The sequence below is a fragment of the Lissotriton helveticus genome, chromosome 2_1, assembly GCF_964261635.1.
Source record: "Lissotriton helveticus chromosome 2_1, aLisHel1.1, whole genome shotgun sequence".
NCBI lineage: Eukaryota > Metazoa > Chordata > Amphibia > Caudata > Salamandridae > Lissotriton > Lissotriton helveticus.
The window spans coordinates 561,305,735-561,326,482 of record NC_136059.1 but is presented as its reverse complement, the minus strand read 5'-3'; the positions used below and the strand labels follow the sequence as shown (position 1 = coordinate 561,326,482).

Below are 20,748 nucleotides of genomic sequence, written 5' to 3'. Positions count from 1 at the left end.
AGGGGAAGCACCTCCCCCTGATAAGGAGTCAAATTCTAGAAGCTTCAAGCAAAAGGGTAGCGGCACAAGCATCCAATTCTTTGAGAATTGCTAACACACAGGCCCTACTGGCTCGTTACGATAGGGCACACTATGATCAGCTCGAGAGCCTTATGCAACATTTGCCCGAGCCATTTAAAGCACAAGCAAATGATCTCATTCAGGAGGGAAAATTCATATCAAATGCCTCCATTAAATGTGCGCTGGACGCTGCAGACACCGCAGCTAGATCCATTAATACTAGTGTCCTCCTTCACAGACACCATTCTAAACCAGCCCGTTAACCCAGATTTTTTATTTGGCCCTGCGGTAGACACCATCTCGGACAAAATGAAAAAGGACACAGAAACAGCGAAATCCATAGCTGCACTGCAATTTCTGCAACATAGGGGCTCCTTTCGGCGCTCCTCATACAGAGCAAATACTAGAGGAAATTCCTCACAAACATCTACCTCCTACAAAGGTAACACACAAGGTTCATTCACAAAGAACACCACCAGAGGTGGTTACAGAGGTAACAATAATAAGGGAAGGGGCGGAGAGGCAATAACACCAGAGCATCCGCCGCCGCAAAACAGTGACTTCATTACGCTGCCTCCAGACCACTTAACACCAGTCGGAGGCAGACCACAACAGTTCCTACCTGTCTGGCACGCAATCACGACAGACAGGTGGGTAAGAGAAATTATCCAGTCTGGTTATTGCCTAGAACTGACTTCTACGCCACCAAACATACCACCCAGACATCGTCCTATGTCCATAGAACACATCACCCTACTCCAACAAGAGGTGAAAAGCATGCTGGAAAAGGGGGCCATAGAGCAAGTCCCTTTCCACCAACAAGGGAAAGGAGTATACTCCCTATACTTCCTGATCCCAAAGAAGGACGGTTCTCTGAGACTAATTTTGGACCTCAGACCCCTAAATCAATACATACTATCGGAGCACTTCCATATGATCACACTACAACAAGTGCTCCAACTTCTACGGCAAGGAGACTTCCTAGCAACACTGGACCTCAAGTATGCGTACTTCCACATACCCATCCATCCAGCCCACAGAAAATACCTCAGGTTCACAATAGAAGGTCAACACTACCAATTCAAGGTTTTGCCCTTCGAGGTTATCACGGCTCCAAGAGTGTTTACAAAATGCTTAGCGACAGTAGCAGCGCATCTCAGGAGGCAACACGTCCATGTGTACCCTTATCTGAACGATTGGCTAATACAAGCAAAATCGTACCAAGAGTGTGCAGCACACACGTCTCAAACAATACAGTTGCTACACAGCCTAGGCTTTTTAATCAACTACGCAAAATCACATCTGCAGCAATACCTGGGAGCCACTATAAACACCTCAGTGGCAAAGGCGTACCCAATCACAGCAAGGATAGCCAGCATGCAAATTCCTGCCACAGCACTCCCTGCCAGCACAAGTTTTCATGAAGCTCATAGGCAGGATGGCCTACTGCATATTCATTGTCCCCCATGCCAGACTTCAAATGCGCCCGTTACAGGAATGCCTAGCACGGCAATGGAACCAGGCTCGTGGACAACTAAAAGACCTAGTGTTGGTGGACAGTCACGCATACAAATCTCTGCAGTGGTGGAACCCACAAAACCTTTCACAGGGGCGACTGTTCCAAGAGCCGGTTCCGCAAATAGTACTAACAGCGGACGCATCACTGACAGGCTGGGGAGCCCATCTCCTTCAGTACACAGTACAAGGGCTCTGGACCAAAAAACAAAGGAGGCTGCATATCAATCAACTAGAGTTGCTAGCAATCTTTCTAGCCCTAAAAGCCTTTCAAAAATACGTGTACAACAAGACAGTGTTGATCCGGGCGGACAACATGACCGCAATGTACTATATCCAAAAACAGGGAGGGGCCCACTCCACAGCTGTCCCATCTGGCGCAGAGCATATGGAAGTGGGCAATTCCAAAGAATATCTTTCTCCTAGCAGAACACCTCCAAGGGAAGGACAATCAGATTGCCGACCTGCTCAGCAGGCACAGCCAACAAATACACGAATGGGAGATTCACCCCCAAGTTCTCCAACCATTCTTCGAGGAATGGGGTCACCCAGAGGTAGACCTGTTTGCCACAAAAAAAAACTCCAAATGCCAGTACTTTGCCGCCAGGTTCCCACCTCAGTTTTCACAGGGCAATGCGATATGGATGAACTGGTCAGGCAGATTTGCGTACGCTTTTCCCCCAGCACCGCTGATCCCGCTGGTGGCACGCAAACTGCGGCAACACTCACTCACGCGAATCCTAGTTGCTCCCACATGGGCGAGACAACCGTGGTACTCAACGTTCCTAGTAATTTCAGTAGTTCCTCATCAAAGACTGTGCCTTGCACCCCATCTTCTAACTCAGAACCATAGAGAAATCAGACACCCAGATCCCAATCAGATGAACCTAGCGATCTGGCTCCTGAGGTCTTAGAATTTGGGTACCTTAACTTGCCCCCAGACTGCATGAACATCATTAGGGAGGCAAGACGGCCAACCACACGAGCGTGCTATGCAGCCAAATGGAAGAGATTTGTTATCTACTGCAACAACAACCAAATCAACCCGTTAGACGCTTCCATACAAAACATTATATGTTACCTGCTGCATCTACAAAGATATAACTTAGCATACTCTTCTATACGACTACACCTAGCCGCTAAAGCAGCATACCTTCAGAACAGGCAACACCTTTCACTATTCAGGGTACCAGCAATTAAAGCATTTATGGAGGGATTAAAAAGAGTGATCCCTCCAAGACACCCTCCTTCCCCAGTCTGGAATCTCAATATAGTGCTCACCAGACTCATGGGACCTGCTTTTGAACCTCTACACTCATGCGAACTGCAATTCCTAACCTGGAAGGTTGCATTCTTAGTTGCCATCACCTCACTCAGGAGAGTGAGCGAATTGCAAGCACTTACAATTCAAGAACCCTTCATGCAGGTACATGCTAACAGGGTAGTTCTTAGAACAAACCCTAAATTCATGCCTAAAGTCGTATCCAATTTTCATATCAATTAAGCAATCGAACTGCCAGTATTTTCAGAATCCACAGTCAGTAGCTGAGAGAGCCCTGCACACACTAGACGTGAAAAGAGCTCTACTTTACTATGTGGACAGAACTAAATCCTTTCGGAAAACAAAACAACTGTTTGTTGCTTTTGCACCACAACACAAGGGAAATCCCATTTCAAAGTCGGGAATAGCCAGATGGATAGTTAAATGCATTCAAACATGTTATCTAAAAGCTAAACGCACTTTAACAGTCCCCCCTAGAGCGCACTCTACACGGAAGATGGGGGCATCCATGGCTTTCCTAGGGAATATCCCTCTCGAAGACATCTGTAAGGCAGCCACATGGTCCACCATACACACTTTCACTAAACACTACTGTGTAGACGTGCAAGCAAAACAGCAAACTGCTGTAGGCCAGGCTGTCCTCAAAACTCTTTTCCAAACTGCTGCAGCTGGCACAGGTGGCCACCGCTAGAGGAGATACTGCTATTCAGTCTATGCACAGATATGAATTCAGCAGCCCACATGCCTCGAACGGAATATGCTACTTACCAGTATGCATCTGTTCTTGGCATGTAGGGCTGCTGAGATTCATATCGCCCACCCACCTCCCTGGCGCCTGTCGCAGCTGCAGCATTATCTTTAGCATGGACATCTCTTACTTTCCTATCTCCATCTCTGTCACAATGGCGAAAAACAATCTGAGCATGGAGAGGATGCTCATGCGCACTGTAGTCCAGGGGAGGAGGCACCTATCTCGTGATACTTTGAAGACTCTTCCAGGACAACAAAGTGCAATCATCCGGACCCAACACTAGGCGGCAATCTATGCACAGATATGAATGTCAGCAGCCCTACATGCCAAGAACAGATGCATACTGGTAAGTAGCATATTCCTTCTTTTTCACGTCATACGGGAACCTCCTTATGAATCACCAAGGCATATATGAACGAGGATCTGACGCTGCTGTCGTGGACATTTCCAGCAAATGGCTAAATATGAAAATGTGTCACAGAAACATCTTGTCACATAACCAGGACTTATCTTCATTCAGTGTTTAGCATTGGTGAGTGATGGAGGTTCTAGGTGAGATATTTTATGACTAATAAACTTAAATATGGGTTTGTTTATATACTGGAGCTTTATCGTAACCCCCCGTTGCTGATATTCCAGGCTTATCATGCACATATTGTAAACTTTCAGAGTTGTTGATACCGTGCAGCTTCTCCACAAAACCACTGTGTTTTTTGTTGTTGTTGGGTTTTTTTTAAGCGCCTTTTCTTCACCTCCTTTTCACCAAGGTTAGCTCTTGACTTAGTATAATGTCTTGGCTTAGTATAATATTATTTCAAAGGACCTGCCCCTTTGCTAGCACACAGGCTATTATTTCTCTGATATGCTATCCATTTTCTCTCCTTGCACCACTTATGTGTTTTCTTTTTCAGTCCTTCATGTTTATATTTCCTCAGAAGTCTTATTCATCCGCACACCCACGCGCTATCTGTAGCCAGATACTGCCCTATGGCTCCTACCAAATACTTGCATGTTCCTCCCTTGGTCTTGGATGGCGCATGCCTGTTCTGTGGCTACTGTGAATCTCTCCCTCTCCCTCTCCCTCTCCCTCTCACTCACCCTCTCTCCCTCTCTCCCTTTCTCCCTCTCTCCCTCTCCTCCCCCTGCCCCCCTCCCCCTCCTAAATCATTCTGGATATTGCAGCATTCCCAACTTGACTCAAGCCTATCAAGACTTGCCCCTCCCTCCCTGTCTATTGCACCCTACCTCTCGTCGTTAGGTAAGAGAAGAGAGCATCTCTGTGATGGCACACTAAGTACTAAGTTGGCCTCGGAAGTAAGAGAGGCAGTTTCCATCACCAGATAGGGTTTGGGACTAGGGAGCTGGTAGCCGCACATGGGTTGTCTAACAGCAAGCTTGCCCGGGGCCTGATGATGGGGAATCTCTGCTGCATGGAGAGGGGAATAAAGGGTTTCTTCTTTTCAGAAAATGGCAGAGCTTTAACACTAGCCATGATGGTCTAGGTGAGGGCCCCTTGCAGACGTCTCCTATGCTCAGCTTTCAGGCAAGTTGAATGTTTTTGCGGTCTATGTAGCGAAAGCCATTGTGTTACCATTTTTTCCCTGAAGTTTCTTATGGGTCTTTCATTCTGAACATTAAAGGGACAGGATTTTTATTATTTTTCGTTAAGTGGACCCACTCTCATTAGGCTTAATTCTGCTGGCTTCGTGTACAATTTAGCCAGTACACCACATCATTATGAATCGGTTTTCAGAAGTGGTTTGTGGCAGCACCTGGAGTAGGGGGTGCCTGGCCTGCTTGGTTGTGTCCTGACACTCTCTGCCAGTGGTGGCAGGGTCGGAGGAATGGACTGTGAGAAGTTTGTGCCACTAATGAACATGAACATCTAGAAGCGAAATGCCTCTCCCCGCCCGTTAAATGTACTGCAGCCATACTGAGAAGTACTGCAAATGTCAGATTAAAGTAGTGCAGGTTCTCGATACCTGCCCATTAATCGGCTTCAGACAGAATTTAGAGCTTAATTTGTAATAAATAAATAAAAGTGCTGCATGCTTAAATACTTAAAGCTTATAGGTATACTTATAGCTGCTTCTCTGGTATCATTGGTAATTCCTCATTCTCATTCTTCTAGACAGTGCTGTAAGTGATTCTCTTGTCCCAGTAGTAATTCCCCATTCTTCTAGACAGTGCTGCAGCTGCTTCTCTGGTCCCAGTAGTAATTCCTCATTCTGAGTCCTCTAGGCAGTGCAGCTGCTGCTTCTCTGGTCCCCGTGGTAATTCCTCATTCTAAGTCCTCTATACAGTGCTGCAGCTGCTTCTTTGGTCCTGTTGGTAATTTCTCATTTTCAGTTCTCTAGGCAGTGCTGCACCTGCATCTCTGGTTGTGTCCTTAATTCCTCATTCTAAGTTCTCTAAACAGTGCTGCTAGCTGCTTCTCTGGTCTTATCGGTAATTCCTCATTCTAGTTTCTCTTGACAGTAATGCAGATGCTCCTCTGGTCCCAGTGGTATTTCCTCATTCTAAGTCCTCTGGGCAGTGCTGCAGCTGCTTCTCTGGTCTCATTGGTATTTCCTCATTCTAAGTCCTCTAGACAGTGCTGCAGATGCTTCTCTGGTCCCAGTGGTAATTCCTCATTCTAAGTCCCCTAGGAGGCAGTGCTGCAGCTGCTTCTCTGGTCCCAGAGGTAATTCCTCATTCTAAGTCCTCAAGGCAGTGCTGCAGCTGCGTCTCTGGTCACTTCGGTAGTTCCTCCTTCTAAGTCCTCTAGGAAGTCCTGCGGCTGCTTCTCTGGTCCCAGTGGTAATTCATCATTCTAAGTCCTCAAGGCAGTGCTGCAACTGCGTCTCTGGTCACGTTGGTAGTTCCTCCTTCTAAGTCCTCTAGGAAGTCCTGCGGCTGCTTCTCTGGTCCCAGTGGTAATTCCTTGTTCTTAGTCCTCTAGGCAGTGCTTCAGCTGCATCTCTGGTCGCGTCAGTAGTTCCTCATTCTACGTCCTCTAGACAAGTGCTGAAGATACTTCTCTGGCCCCAGTGGTGATTTCTCATTCTAAGTCTTCTAGAAAGTGCTGCAGCTGTGTCTCTGTCCATACATTCACTACACTCCAAACCTAGACACAAAGGTAATAGACATTGTCCTTAACTATGCCAATAGCTCTAACTCTGACAAATGCGAGACCGATCGCATTGAAAATGCTTATTTATTGGTTTCCTTATTTCCTACTTCTTGCATTATTCTCTCAGATGTGTTCAGAGTAAACTGAAGTGTTTGCCCAGACCATTCACATTTTTTTACACACAGTTGGTAGCAACAGCACCGCTTCCTCGCAGGGTACTTCTGGAGGTTTCCAGTAGTGCTATTTCTTCAATATTTACACATCTGTTTTTATCTTTTAAATACTTATGGCTACAGTCCTTGATTCACTTTATTTTGTTTTACCGATAGCAAAGTTTTAGGCGAGTTTGTCAAAGGCGTCAATGTAATCGTTGTTCTCACCAACTGTAACTTGATTTGAACAATATGGAGGTGAAAAGAGCTTCTCACTGCAGCTGCCGAACAATTTCATACTGTGTGCACCCATATAAAGAACCACTTGGAGCACAGAGAATCGACTGCCCCAACCCAATGAGCCCGTGCGCAGTGCTATAAAACATGCCAACTACTACTGGAACCGGGTGAACGTATGCACTGCTGCAGCGCTCTTAACTCCCCTGACTCAATACTTTCATTGCTTAGAACATTGCTGCCCCATGCTTCCATCTCATTCATCCAGTCATTTACATCTTTTTTCCAAAAGAAAGGCTGTAAGCGTGGGGTAAAACTAATTACTCCAAAGCGAACCTTGAAACTCCCTGATAGTTTAGTAGACAAAGTGTGAATATGCATTAAAGGAATCCGCATTAGTTTGGTTTGTCTACCACATAAAAACGGAGACATGTGTGACCCTCAAATAAATAAATAAACAAATATAGATAGATAGATAGATAGATAGATAGATAGATAGACAGAGAGATAAAGGAACTGACATACTCCAGTCTGGTGCCATCTCCATAGCAATTGAGTAATGTATTTCCTCTTCCACCTACTATTATTTTAGTTTTTTTATGTTATCCACCACACTACGTTTCTTGGAGTACAATGTTGAAGCAGCAGTAGCCTATTGACCGTTTAAAACATGTCTCCCTGTAGGGAGGAGTATGGCTTAAATATTAAAACTTTAAACATGATGCTAAAGACAGAGTTTGTTTTGTTTTATGGAGTTTCACATAGCACAAACTTGACCCTAAGGTATCCGGCATCAGGGCACTTTACACGAGCACCAGTTGCATTACTAAGGACACGTTACTTTTTGTTGGGCACCGGGAGATTACGTAATTTGCCCAGAATCACAGGATGTTGTGCGTCCTTGCCGAGACTCGAACCCGGTTCCCCAGATTTGAGGTCCACCGCCCTACCCCTAAGGCTACATCCTCTCCCCAAAGTCATTATTTTTCCATTTGGCTGGTAATCTTCTTTGAATCTTAGATGGTTAAGGTTCTTTAAGAGCACAAATTGAGAATTTCGGCAGTCAAATCGTCGAATTAATTGCAAATGATATTGCCCAGTCCCTTGATCGTCTCTAGTTGGAATGTTGATATGCAGACCGGAATTTACTTTTCTTTTGTGGCCAAAATCACGGATCATTGCCGATTCAAAGGTCGCCCATCGAACTTTTAACTTTGAGGTTTCGAGGGAAGGCCTGGAAGTGGGTAATAGTTCAGATGAGCATTGCATTGCGACTGGAGATAAGAAACTGCAATTCTTTTCTAGAGTCATTGAGTATGATGAAAGCTAATTCCACCGCTGTGTTTTCTGGTTTTTGAGTTTGATCTGGTGAGGGATGATTGTAGCTGAATGTAGATTTGGCGACTGCCGCTGAAGAGGAGTTGGTGAAGGCAGTCTAGAGGAACAGATACGAGGGAGCATTCTTGTAGAATGTTGCATATGACCTGCCAGTCTGACAGGTCTTCACCCTCCTTACACACAGAGGTTACTCACTCAAGGGACATGCTGGTGAAAACGGTAACCGTAAAAGGGGAAAGCACCAGGTCAAGCCTCCTACTATTTCCTCCTCTGGTGCCCCATGGATTGCTCTAACTGGATCTAGTATGTTCGGTCCACTGTCTACCATGTAACGGTCTGTCTGGAAGATCCCAGTTTCAACCATGGAATGTGGGTATCGATACAGGAAGAGAGCATTTGGGAAAGATTTAAAAAAAAAAAAAAATCCAACTAATTGAATGCGTTAATAATTTGCAAAGTTTTAGTTGATTTTCCTCTGGAAACAGAGTAGTAAATAATCACCCAAAGTTTCTGCTGTGTAGGCGGGGTCCTTGCTACTAATTATATTGGTCTCACAAAAGCAAGATACTTTCAAATAAAGAACTCTATTTGGATGCCTGCCGATTATACCAATATTTAGCATCTGGATTTCCCTGACCAAACTGACTTTTTCAAAGATCTGACCATAGCAGCACATACGGTAACAAGACGTAACATCAGACCCATATGTCCAGAGCAGTGTGAAAGCTCAAATGGCTTGCTGCAGCCAACATCAATCTATCTAAAATGACTAAAATACATAGATGTGTATGGCAAGACTTCCACTACCACCTGCAGTAAAGAGCAGCATGCTCTTGCTCATCGTGCACATGCCAGTTTGAGGGGGCAAAGAGGGCAGCAAGTGCAGTGCCGCATTCAAGCAGCAGCAGTGACCCTTTCTTGAGCTTTATGTATATAAGGAAATTACCTGCACCTGTCCCTGGGGTGTAAAAAAATAAATACAAAAAAAAATCCAGTAGAAGTTGTTCGTGGGGGTAGGGGTTTTGGTGTATATATAATATAAAACTAAATAAACTCAGATCTCGTGTGTTATGAAGGAACCCGTTCCTACTCCTTACCATCCTTCATCCACCACTTTGTGACTCAAGAAACTTTGGAGACCACTGTTCATAATGATATTGTGTCTGTTATTACTAGATTAGTATTGTAAGGCACATCACCATTGAGAGTTCATCAGCAGTTAGCAACAGACCAGTAATAGCCTGTGTTGGAATCACTGTGTAAAAATGATGTATGAGGACATGGTGTGAAGAGTACTTTCTGGGAAGGTGTCCCTGATTGTCATGGTGGCTGGGGGAACCATGACTGCCACCATTTTATCAAAAGTATGTTTTTATGTCCACAATTACAAGAAACGTTACATTCACAATAACCTCCCACCGCCCGTTCTTCCATGGTTAAATCCCATGTTCCCACCAGTACAGGGGCTATAACCGTGTCTACTGTTCACTACATCATGGGTCCGTGTCCAGTTTGTGTTTACATTCTATGATGGATGCATTATTTCCCCTCTCAATCCGCATAGAAGGGGGGGGGGGGGGATCTGCCATGTCCCCCTCTCGCCCCCCTTATCTTATCATATTTTCTCATGCACCCTCTCCTTTTGTAGACTTCCCTCTCCATTATTCTACAAAATCCCATTCCTAATTCCCAGTTTTGATGTGCAGGGAGAAGCCCAGATCTCTGTGTAGTGACCCACTTAGCCACCATACAGCCTAAATTTACGAACAGTTTCTGGTATCGGTAATGGTCATATACCCAGTAGTTCCAACCTGGGCTGCAGATCCAAAGGTAACCCAGTGGTTTCTGTGTAGAAAAGTACCCTCCCTTCTACAAAGTCTGAGACAGTTTGCGTCTCCAGCACTACCAATCTTGTAAGCATCCTGGCCACCGGGCTCGGTAGACGAGGGTGCTTCTCAGGGTGTAGTTGATGGTGATGTGATGTTTAAAAAGCAGATGTTCAATGTTGCTGTTGGTGTTTGCCGAAGTAATAGAGCGCTGAATGTGCTCTTTCAAGATGATGGGGTGTCTGCCTCCGGGTGTTAGCCCTGTCTTCTGATCTTGTATTTTGGGGAGCATAGCCGTGGCGATGTTGTAGGCCGACGTGAGAGTCAGCCAGGTGTCAGGAAGAGCAGGTCCTGTAAGTGGTCATGCAGCAGGTCCCAGATTTTGGTGGGTTATTTTTTGGGTGGTGTGTAAGGCAAGGAACAAGTCTTGAGGAGGAGTCAGGGTAGGGTTAGGGTTTTGATACAGATCGCGGTATCACGGCGGTGCATGAGGTCTCTGTTGGGTGAGGTGTGTGCGGAGGTTGGACTGCAGATATAAGACGGTACAGGAGAAGTGGCAAGCGAAGCAGGAGAAAACTTTCTGTATTGGCCATCGAGACTCTGCAAGATAAAGGCACAGAACAACGTCAAAGAAAGAATGAGAGAGGCACAGAAGTGTCCCACAGAAGGTGCGCAGAAAGAGTGTGAGGTCGGGGAGGAGAGAGAGAGAGGCAGTCGAGGCGGGATGGCTCATAGCAGTTGTGGAGCGGTAAACTATAGGCTGGGCCTGGTCGGAGGACCGGGCACAGGTAAGGATGCAGGGTCGGCGCTAAGCAATATAATGAATGTGGAAAAAATGGCCACGTTGAGTTCCTTGCAAAGAATTCATAGCTTTGGTAAGAAGGAGGATCAGTTTTAATAATATATCCCTGTGCAAGTGGTAAATCTAGACCGTGTTCATGCACACCTATATTTAATGTAAAGGGTAATGGTATTCGAAGGAATTTCTTATAAGAGAAAATGTGATATGTGTTTGGAGTCACAACTGAAAGCCTTTGATTTAACTTGTTGCTAGAATAAGGACATTTTTGCTGATACACAAATATGTTGATCAACAAGATGCTTGCTTTTGTACTACCAATTGTTTTAGCCCTCGTGAACATTTCAATGAGTTGTAGTGGTATATAAAGTGCTTTCCTTGTCATGTCTATAGCTCCAATATTTTTGTTTTCCCTGTAATATAGTGTTAACAGGCTTTACTGATATGACTTTAAAACTACAATTTCTATCATATAGTTATGATCCTTTTAGTGACTCTTGGCTGTTGTCTGTTTGTAGCGATCGTGGATGATGAAAGACTCTCCGCAGAGGAAATGGACGAGAGGAGGCACCAGAACATTGCCTACGAGTACCTGTGCCACCTGGAGGAAGCCAAACGGTAAGAGATGGATTTATTTGGTCACTCTTGGCCAAATGTAATGCACGCCTGTCATGGTGGCAAAAGTATTTCCGAGTCCAATGTGGATGGTGGTGGTGATGATGAAGACGCTGTACTTTCCTTGTGATATGGTGGATTACTTTTCGGGCGAGGTGATGGGGCGGTATCTGTTGTGTTGCGCATGTCTCCAAAATGCATGGCACTACTTGGCATTGTGAAGACTGCATACCTTAAACAAACTGACATACAGCGCTAGCCTCTTTGGACTTCTGTCTACGGAAAGACATGAATTTAAAAAAATGAAGACTTAAAGTTGATAATGGTCTGCCCCATGCCCTCCCTAAAAGTAATCCTATATCGAAAAATGTGACATTGCGGAAAGTTCCCAACTGAGGCCAAAAAATGTGCTTTAAATTAGGGATTTGTTCCATCTTCTGTTGAAGAATGAGTGACTGGTTGTAGACTTGAGGTTGCTTTTTTATTCTCTTTTAGGCTGGCCCTTACAGATTGTAATAGTGTCATATTAAGTGATCTGGGAAATTCCATCGAGTTAATGTTAGGAGTATGCAGAGATGACCGTTTGTTGTATCATTTGGTAATTTATGTTTTTCATCGAATGGCCAATTATTGGAACTGCCTTTATTCTTTACACTCCCCAGACTCCCCTTCTCTGTTGGACCCATGAAGGAGGAGTGAGTTTTCCTTCCTTGGAGAGTAGGTGTGGTACAGCATGGTGGTCTCTGGCGGCACACCCTCGAAACCAAAATCCATCTAGGTGGCATCTGCATACATCTAGAGCCATGCACATTGATTACCTATGACAAGGGATGCATCAGCTGCGGATGTTGAAAAGTAAATACATCTAAGTGGAGCATAACCAGGAAAACTGTTTGCTTTCTTTAAAACTTGTGGCAGTGCCCGATGTTACCAACGCGCCTCAATAGTGCCTGTTCTATAGTACAGCAGAGCATTCCTGTTTCTTTAATGGATCTGAAGACTTTCTAATGGAATGCGAGTTCAATGGTATGGGAGACGTGATGTATTTTAATGTTATCTGTCTAGATAAACATGTTGTTGAAGTAAGTAGTTCGTTCTTTGGGGCACCGTTAAAGAGTGGATGGAAAAAATGGCGCCAAGACAAGGTTTTGCACCTCTTTGCTTGTTCAGAACTTGTTGCTGGTTCTGTGATCCGATTATGGTAAAAAGCCCTTTCAGGTAGCTCAGCTGCTGTCACCCCTTTAGCTTCCAAGATGCTTCCGCAGATGTGTGCGATGAATGAATGGTGTCTTAACAAGACTTAACTGTAAGGAAACGTGATGACGTAAGAGTGAATGGCCAGAAGGGATTGGCGCCTCGTTTTTGCTTAATGGTATATTTTTAGAGTTTGTTAATTTCACAAAAAAGAGGCACGACACAGATTACATGTCTTTTGTTCCTCCAGTAACTGAATTAAGGAATTCATGCTTAGGGGGTTTAGAACAAGCAATAAAGACCAGCACTAACTGTCCGTTTGAAACATGTTTTCTGTTTATGAAGCACATGTGAATTTGTGTCACCACCGTTGTTATTTTATTTGTTGCAATAACTCATGTTGGTGAACAGCCAGGCATCCACACTTGGAGGTGGTAGCCAGAGAGTGAACATCCCAAAAAGATAAGATGCTTGGCTTAGACTGTCTTTCATGTATGACTGCTCCCAATCAGAGTCAGTCACTGTAAACAAAGTTAAAATGGCCTGCACTGTATATCGCGTGCACTCCGGGAACGAAAGATGCCTTCAAACTAATTGTGTCAGTTTTACATGAATTGCAGACAATGGTTTTGCGTCTCCCCAAAACGATGCTCCAAAAAGTATCAAATATTTTGGATACAAAGTCACTGATATTCTTGTTTAGACGTGATATTTACTCTTTCTACGTGTGTGTAATGTTATCACCACCACCTGTCACATTTTAAGGAAAAGTGAGTGTTAGAAAAGTGTTTATTAAATGCACGCGAATGCATTCTGGAAACCAGCACGATTTTCACATGTGATTACAGTATTTCTTGCTTTGTGGACTAAATGAAATGTTCTCTTTCAGTACTCGTGTCTTGTTTGATTTATTTTTGACTTGTATAGTGGAGTTAACACTAAACCATCTTATTTTTCTAGTATCTCAATTGATATTTTGTTCCATGAGATACACCACTTAGCAAATGCAAAACTTCGAACAACTTTTTTTGTAACTTTTTCTACTTGCCCTTTTTATCCGTGTTTTGGGGTAATCCAATACTAGAGTCTCCGGATAACATCGGATGAGGAAAATAGCGTTAAGAAGATTTAATCAAGCATTGGTTAAAACAACACAAACATAGACTACACTGTTTCTTGTATTCTTATTATATTCTAGGAATGTTTTATTTAGGGGTTCTAAACGCTTGCAGTTGCCTCAAGCGTGCTTTGCTTGTGATCTCTGCGCCTGTCTTTGCAGCCCTGAGACCGCAGCCATCAGCTGCCACCTACCCAGTCCGTAGTGTCCCTCGGAGGGGAGTTGAGGCTGATTTTTGCTCCCCGTCTCCTGCAGGCTCAAAGCAGCAAGGAACTGATGTGCCGGATGAGCACCGTTTCCTTTGGCTCCAACGTTTTTCTATTGGATATACACTTATCTGATGGGTGAAAAGGGCGTAATGGCTCAGAGCTAAGGCGGTCGACCTCGGAGCTGGGGAACAGGGTTCTAGTCTCAGCAGGGACACTCCACAGTCTGTGATCCTAGGCAAATCACTTCATCTCCCCAGTGCCTAACAAAAATGTATGTGTCCCTCCGTAACAAAACTGGTGCTCATGCAAAGCGCTCTGATACCTTCGGGTATTGTTCGTGCGATATAAAACTCCACAAAAAGAAGGAAATAAAAAAAAAAAAATACGTGCCAGTGCCTAAGATATTCCTCAGGGGATCATTGCGGCTTGCACCACTAATAGGCCTTCCCACTGCTGCCAAATACCAGTATTATCGCCACCTACCAACCACCACACTCAGGCAGATATATAATTTTGGACTATACCTGGTGACCTAAAGTATAAGAATGGCTTAGGCATGCCTGCATTATTATTATTGTTAATATTTGTATATCTTTTTTTTTTATTTCAACAGTTTTTATTAGCAAATTTTTCATATATACATACAGTACAGTGGTAGCAATGCCTCGCGGGCTCCGTAGGGGTTACAACGGGCTAGGCGGGCTACATGGTGGGCATATATTGCGCGATCGATTGTATATGCATGCTATAGAGTCTTGTTGCACACTTGTACAAGGAAATATATATTCGTATATCGATTTGTTAAACACGCTGCCCCTGCTCCTTTTAAAATACACTGACAGTGCCACGGTGGTCAGTCATTAGTATGTGCCAATGGCAAAAAATAAGTGACGGTGCCAAGCACTGGCTAACACCAACACAAATTAAACACTGTGATAGCCTCTATTTTCCGTGAGGTAATAGCTGTGCTTTATATCTCTCAGCTGTAAATGAACATGGAGAATGATGTCCAGTTTTAACAAGGACCTGTCCCATTTTGTAAAACACTTCCGGTATCACTTTTCGGTCCTAGAGTTAGCCAAGATTTTTTAATTGTGTGGGGAAAAAATATATATCTATATCCAAACTTCAATCTATTAATGCAAGTAGTTCAACAGCGAAGCGGGCATGGACTCCATCAAGGTGCTAAAAATGATTTGATTGTTCCCGTTAACATAAAGAGGCCAGTCTTGATCCCACATACATACATACATATCCATCCATACATATCCATCCATTAGAGCACTAAAAAGTTGATAGCAAAAGGACATTCAATCATATATAGATAGATAGATAGATAGGCCAAGAAGTATTCGGCAATCCCAACTGACAAATTAGGCTCCAACCGCCGTGGAGGCAGTGGGAAACAAGCCTCTTTGCATTGAGGCTTATGCTGCATCCCGGAGAAGGGCCGCAGCACTAGCCCCAATGACAAAAGTCATGTTTTTAAACATCCCTGGACCTTGTGACAACAATGCAGAGATGTTTAGGGGGAGCACTACAGGTGCCCCTTATGGCCCATTGTCGAGTGCCACGGGGAGCAGGGCCCCAAAAATGCCCTTCCGCCAGCCTTTCACGTCGGGAGAAGGGACGTGAAATGGTTGGCGGAAAGGTAGATCATAATTCCTATGGCAGTGCGTGAGACACCACCACCTCAATTGTGGAGAATGCGATCTGACTGACTGCACGACTGGCTCCTTGGGCCCGTCTGAAGCTGTTGGTTGGTCTCTGGGGCAATGCGGTCCGACAGACCACATCATAATGCAGCCGTCTGCATTTCGGTGGGACATACGCCAATGGCACGTCACTGTCAGTCCCACTGACATCGTAAATCAGCCCCTTTGTTACATGACTGTGAGTGGCTGCAATTGGCTCTTGCACACTGTGCACATCCACACAATAAATAGTCCCCTTCAATGCCAGGTACTACTGGTGCAGTGGGTGCTTTTACGTGAAATAAAAACATTTTGGCTTAAATGCAATGCTTGTTTTCATAGAATACGAGCCTTCTTGCAAAAAGTATTCATAAACAAAATTAGCATTGGTTAAGGAAAAAGGTGGGAAGCCAGGGCAGATTTATTGGCTTTACCAATATTTGTTTAACTTTTTATAGCCAGCTCTTTGCACGTTACATTGTACCTATGATATTGTTAGTTCGTATAATTGCACTTCATACTAATTTCCGATACAAAATAACCTTGGTAAAGCTTTTGGCAGATGTTCAAAGGAAACTCCTTTCATGTTAGCTGCAGTATTTTCCGAGCTTGATACAAATTGTTAAAACTGCGTGTGGTGTTTCCTCTTTTAAATGGAGACAAAATCCCGTGCTCGAGTGAACACAATTCAGTGCCACTTACACTTTTTTAGGTCTCGCCTAGACGAAAGCAAAAGCGAAGCTTTTGCTGTCTAGGGAGACAACTTATGTCGCCACTTTCCGGGGAATGTAGACTGCAGACTGTGACGAGCTTGTCCTCCTGGAGATTGTAGCTCGTGAGCCTGCTATTCCCATGCACAGAAAGGCTCCCGCACGCATGCACACATACACACACTGCATACACACACACACACACGCACCCCCCCTTTAACAGACACACGCGCAGACAGACACACGCACGCACAGACACACTACAACAGACACACGCGCACACCCCACCCCCACTCACCCCTCCTCCTCCGCAACACACTCACCTGTTCTGGCGGTGCTCGGCGTGCCTCTCGGGCGGCGGTTGCGCTTTGCGGGGCACTCTCACCACATGAGAGCCCCGCCTTCTTCATGCGTCCGGCCGCACTTCACCCGGTCCCCCATCTCGGGACCGGGACTCGATCAGGAGCCCTCGGGGCTCCTCGGACAGTGGCTTCTCTCTCGCGCCGCGATGGGGGCGGGACTTCCGGTTGGGGCCGCGCTGCGATTGGCCGGCTGCCCAACCGCTTCCGGGTCGTCGCAGGCAGCGCGGCGGCCCAGCGGGAACTTGAAGAAACTCCGCTGGAACACACATTCCAACATGTAGCAAGCAGCAGCTACAACAACGCAAAGTGTTTTTTTTTTCTTTTTTGTGTATGAAAACACTTTGAAATATGTGCGCTACCAGTTGTAGAAAACCTTCTCAGTGCAGAGCGATAACGAGCAGCATTAACACCAAGCCTTCACATTTTAAAGAACGACACCTTTTTTAAAGAGGCCGTCATATTTTGACGAACTCTCGTTATTTACCGAGTCACATGCTCATGCTGCTGCCTGGTTTGTCTACATGCACACAGGCAGAATCACTCGGTACAAAATGGCTCCTGTTCACTCGTCAGTACGGTCTTGCGCCGCCCCACCTTCCCCCTGCCAAATACATTCATTCCAAATACTGCTTATTTTTATATCAGACTGACTTCTCACATCTGGGATAGCAGGGGCACCTTCCACAGTGATTAGTGCTTCACAAAAAATAATTCTCGGCTAGCGCTCAGAAGCCTTGAAGCTTTGATTGAATGACACTGCAGTTTGATGCCCCGCTCGTCTTTGATGCTATGCGTTCCAGACACTGATTTTATTAAGACTCACTTGGAGCTCTAAACTGTCACTTGATCTTTCTTTGGGTCATTTCGTTTGCCCGGAAGGACTAACATATCTGTGAAACCCTCTTCTTTTATAGTTTGAGCATCGTCTTCGTTTAGCAGGATAACATTATATATTTGAAAATACAAATATCCGGGAAGAGCAGAGAGCAAATCTCCGTGATGTTGGGCATTCTCCTATCATAAAGGAAGCGTGTTGGTGGGACCTGTGGCATCTAACGCATCATTTAACCCTATATGCGTGGGCACCTACCACAAAAATGTATAGGATGAGTTTGTTCCGTTCCCGTTTTTAATTTCATGTAAAACTCAAATCACTGCACACTCTCTACTACACACTCTCTACTACAGTCACTACTCTCTACTACACACTCTCTACTACAGTCACTACTCTCTACTACACACTCCCTACTACAGTCGCTACTCTCTACTACACATTCTGCTACACACTCTCTACTACAGTCACTACTCTCTGCTACGCACTCTACTCTCTACTACACACTCTACTACACACTCTACTACACACTCTACTACACACTCTACTACACACTCTACTACACACTCTACTACACACTCTACTACACACTCTACTACACACTCTACTACACACTCTCTACTACACACTCTACTACACACTCTCTACTAGTCACTACTCTCTACTACACACTACTACACACTCTCTACTACAATCACTACTCTCTACTACACACTCTACTACACACTCTACTACACACTCTCTACACACTCACTACTACAGCCACTACTCTCTTCTACACACTCTATACTACACACTCTCTACTACACACTATCTACTACAGCCACTACTCTCTACTACACTCTCTACTACACACTCTACATTACACACTCTACATTACACACTCTACATTACACACTCTCTACTACACACTCTCTACTACACACTCTACACTACACACTCTACTACACTCTACTACACACTCCACTACACACTCACTACTCTACTACACACTCACTACTCTACTACACACTCACTACTCTCTACTACACACTCTCTACTACACACTCACTACTCTCTACTACACACTCTACTACACACTCTACTACACACTCTACTACTCACTTACTACTCTCTACTCACTCTCTACTACTCACTACTACTCACTCTACTACTCACTCTCTACTACTCACTCTCTACTACTCACTCTCTACTGCTCATGACAATGCCATTTATTTATCTGTTTCCAAAACCAACACATAAATAAAACGTTTGTCATTTACAATGCCAAAAGCGCTAACTTTTGCAAAGGCGAGACCGTTGCATTGTAAATGCTTGTTTTATATATCTACATTTGTTTTGGTATTGTGCCGTCGCTGCTGTGTGCATGCTTCAAAGCACTTTAAAGGTAAAATTGTTACAGGGAGCCGAATGAAGGGTTTTTAGAAGATATCAGGAGTACAAACTCCTCAGTGAGCGTTGTCCACTCTCCTGTAGGGCTGAAGAGATTGGTTTCAAGGATTTCTGAAGTTCAGGATTAGCCTTAGGTAGGAGGGGTGAAGAATGCGAGTTCTTTCGGGAGGACTGAACAGCTATAATTGTTGCTTTTTGTCGTGGAATGATTCCTCACATTGAAAAAAGTATGTGGATTCGCGGTGTTTGTTCTGCTCAGGACAGAGCACCAGCATCTGTAAAATCACAGCTGCTGGGAAATCACTCCCCCTGGTCCTTCTCTTCCGCATCACTGCCTCCTGGGAAGGTCACCTGACTTCGATTAGCACTAATTGACTTTAATCATCTATTTTTTCCCTTGGTAATACATTGTTAAGGGAAACAATATTTAAAAGGCCTGAGTTATGGGATCGCGTTGTTTACGTTTATGATCATTACTCTTTTTTAATGCCTAGTTTTGTAGACGGATGAATACAAACTGTTCAAGATTGGTTCGAGCTTATATTCAACAAGTACTTTGCAACAAAATGGCTCTGCTGCTGTCAGACAAAGGTCTTTAATATTCTGACTTTTTTCTTCAAAATTGGTGATAGGCTACAAGACCATATGACCCATTTCCCTGAACTGTTCAGCAGAGGCAATATGGTTTAATACATCGACGGCCTTACTCTGGCTGCAGTTCATTTCAGGAGGGTAAACTGAGGATCATTTTGTAAGAAAGTAAAAAGAAGTAGGAAGGAAAAACACATATGTCCTGTCGGTGTAGACTTTCAAAACTAACAGAAATGCCCAGGTCCAAGATCAGAGAAAATATCACATGCGACTTGTTGGGATATTCTCTATTCATTTTCAATGGGTTGGCTCAGTAAGTTGAATACCCACGGCTGACTATGTCGGAATCTGCAGGTCATAATTTCTAAACCTTCTAAGGTTCATAAACTGAGTACCATAAAAGTGACTAAAAGTATCGCTTGTTATTTACAACTTTTAGAAATGGCAGAAGTCTGTAAATACCTAACATATAAAACCAAATACTTATTAAATAAGTTTATATGAAAATAATTCAATTATTTTTTTCTTGGGAGTGCACAATAGAAACCTTCTGTAGTGAACTAGTTTGGTTCTACTAGAGTATGACATAGTTTCACAGAATGATACATAGAAAGGCTTTTGTTTGCAGCACGCATTGATAAGTTGTTAATTCACATATTGTAGGGAGGTGGATATCTGACTATATGGTTACCCCACCTTTTTGCCTGGTGTTTTGCTGGTTTTCGACTTAGTTGGCCTGGGATCCTAGCTATTCAGGGCCCCAGGCTATCTGCTCTCCCTATAAAATAGACTCCATGTACTTTGAGTACATACTTGATTGGGCCACCTTTGTGAGCCCGCCCCTGTATAGTGTACCATAGGTACCCAGGGCATAGTTGCATCCAAGGCCTACCAGGGGCTGCAGCATGTATTATGCCACCCCTGGCTGGCCATCCAAACTGACACCACAGGCTGATCACT

The 20,748-nt window shown here is 44.4% G+C and overlaps 1 protein-coding gene across 2 annotated transcripts in view; it reads left to right on the top strand.

The window, feature by feature from the left end:
• The window catches only part of IQGAP2 (IQ motif containing GTPase activating protein 2), a 1,127,142-nt gene that overhangs the window by 217,443 nt on the left and 888,951 nt on the right, over positions 1–20,748 (top strand). For both annotated transcript variants that reach the window (XM_078675224.1, XM_078675225.1), the window contains exon 2: positions 11,591–11,690. In XM_078675224.1, coding sequence (XP_078531350.1) covers positions 11,591–11,690 — 100 coding nt within the window. The remainder of the gene's footprint in view (positions 1–11,590; positions 11,691–20,748) is intronic.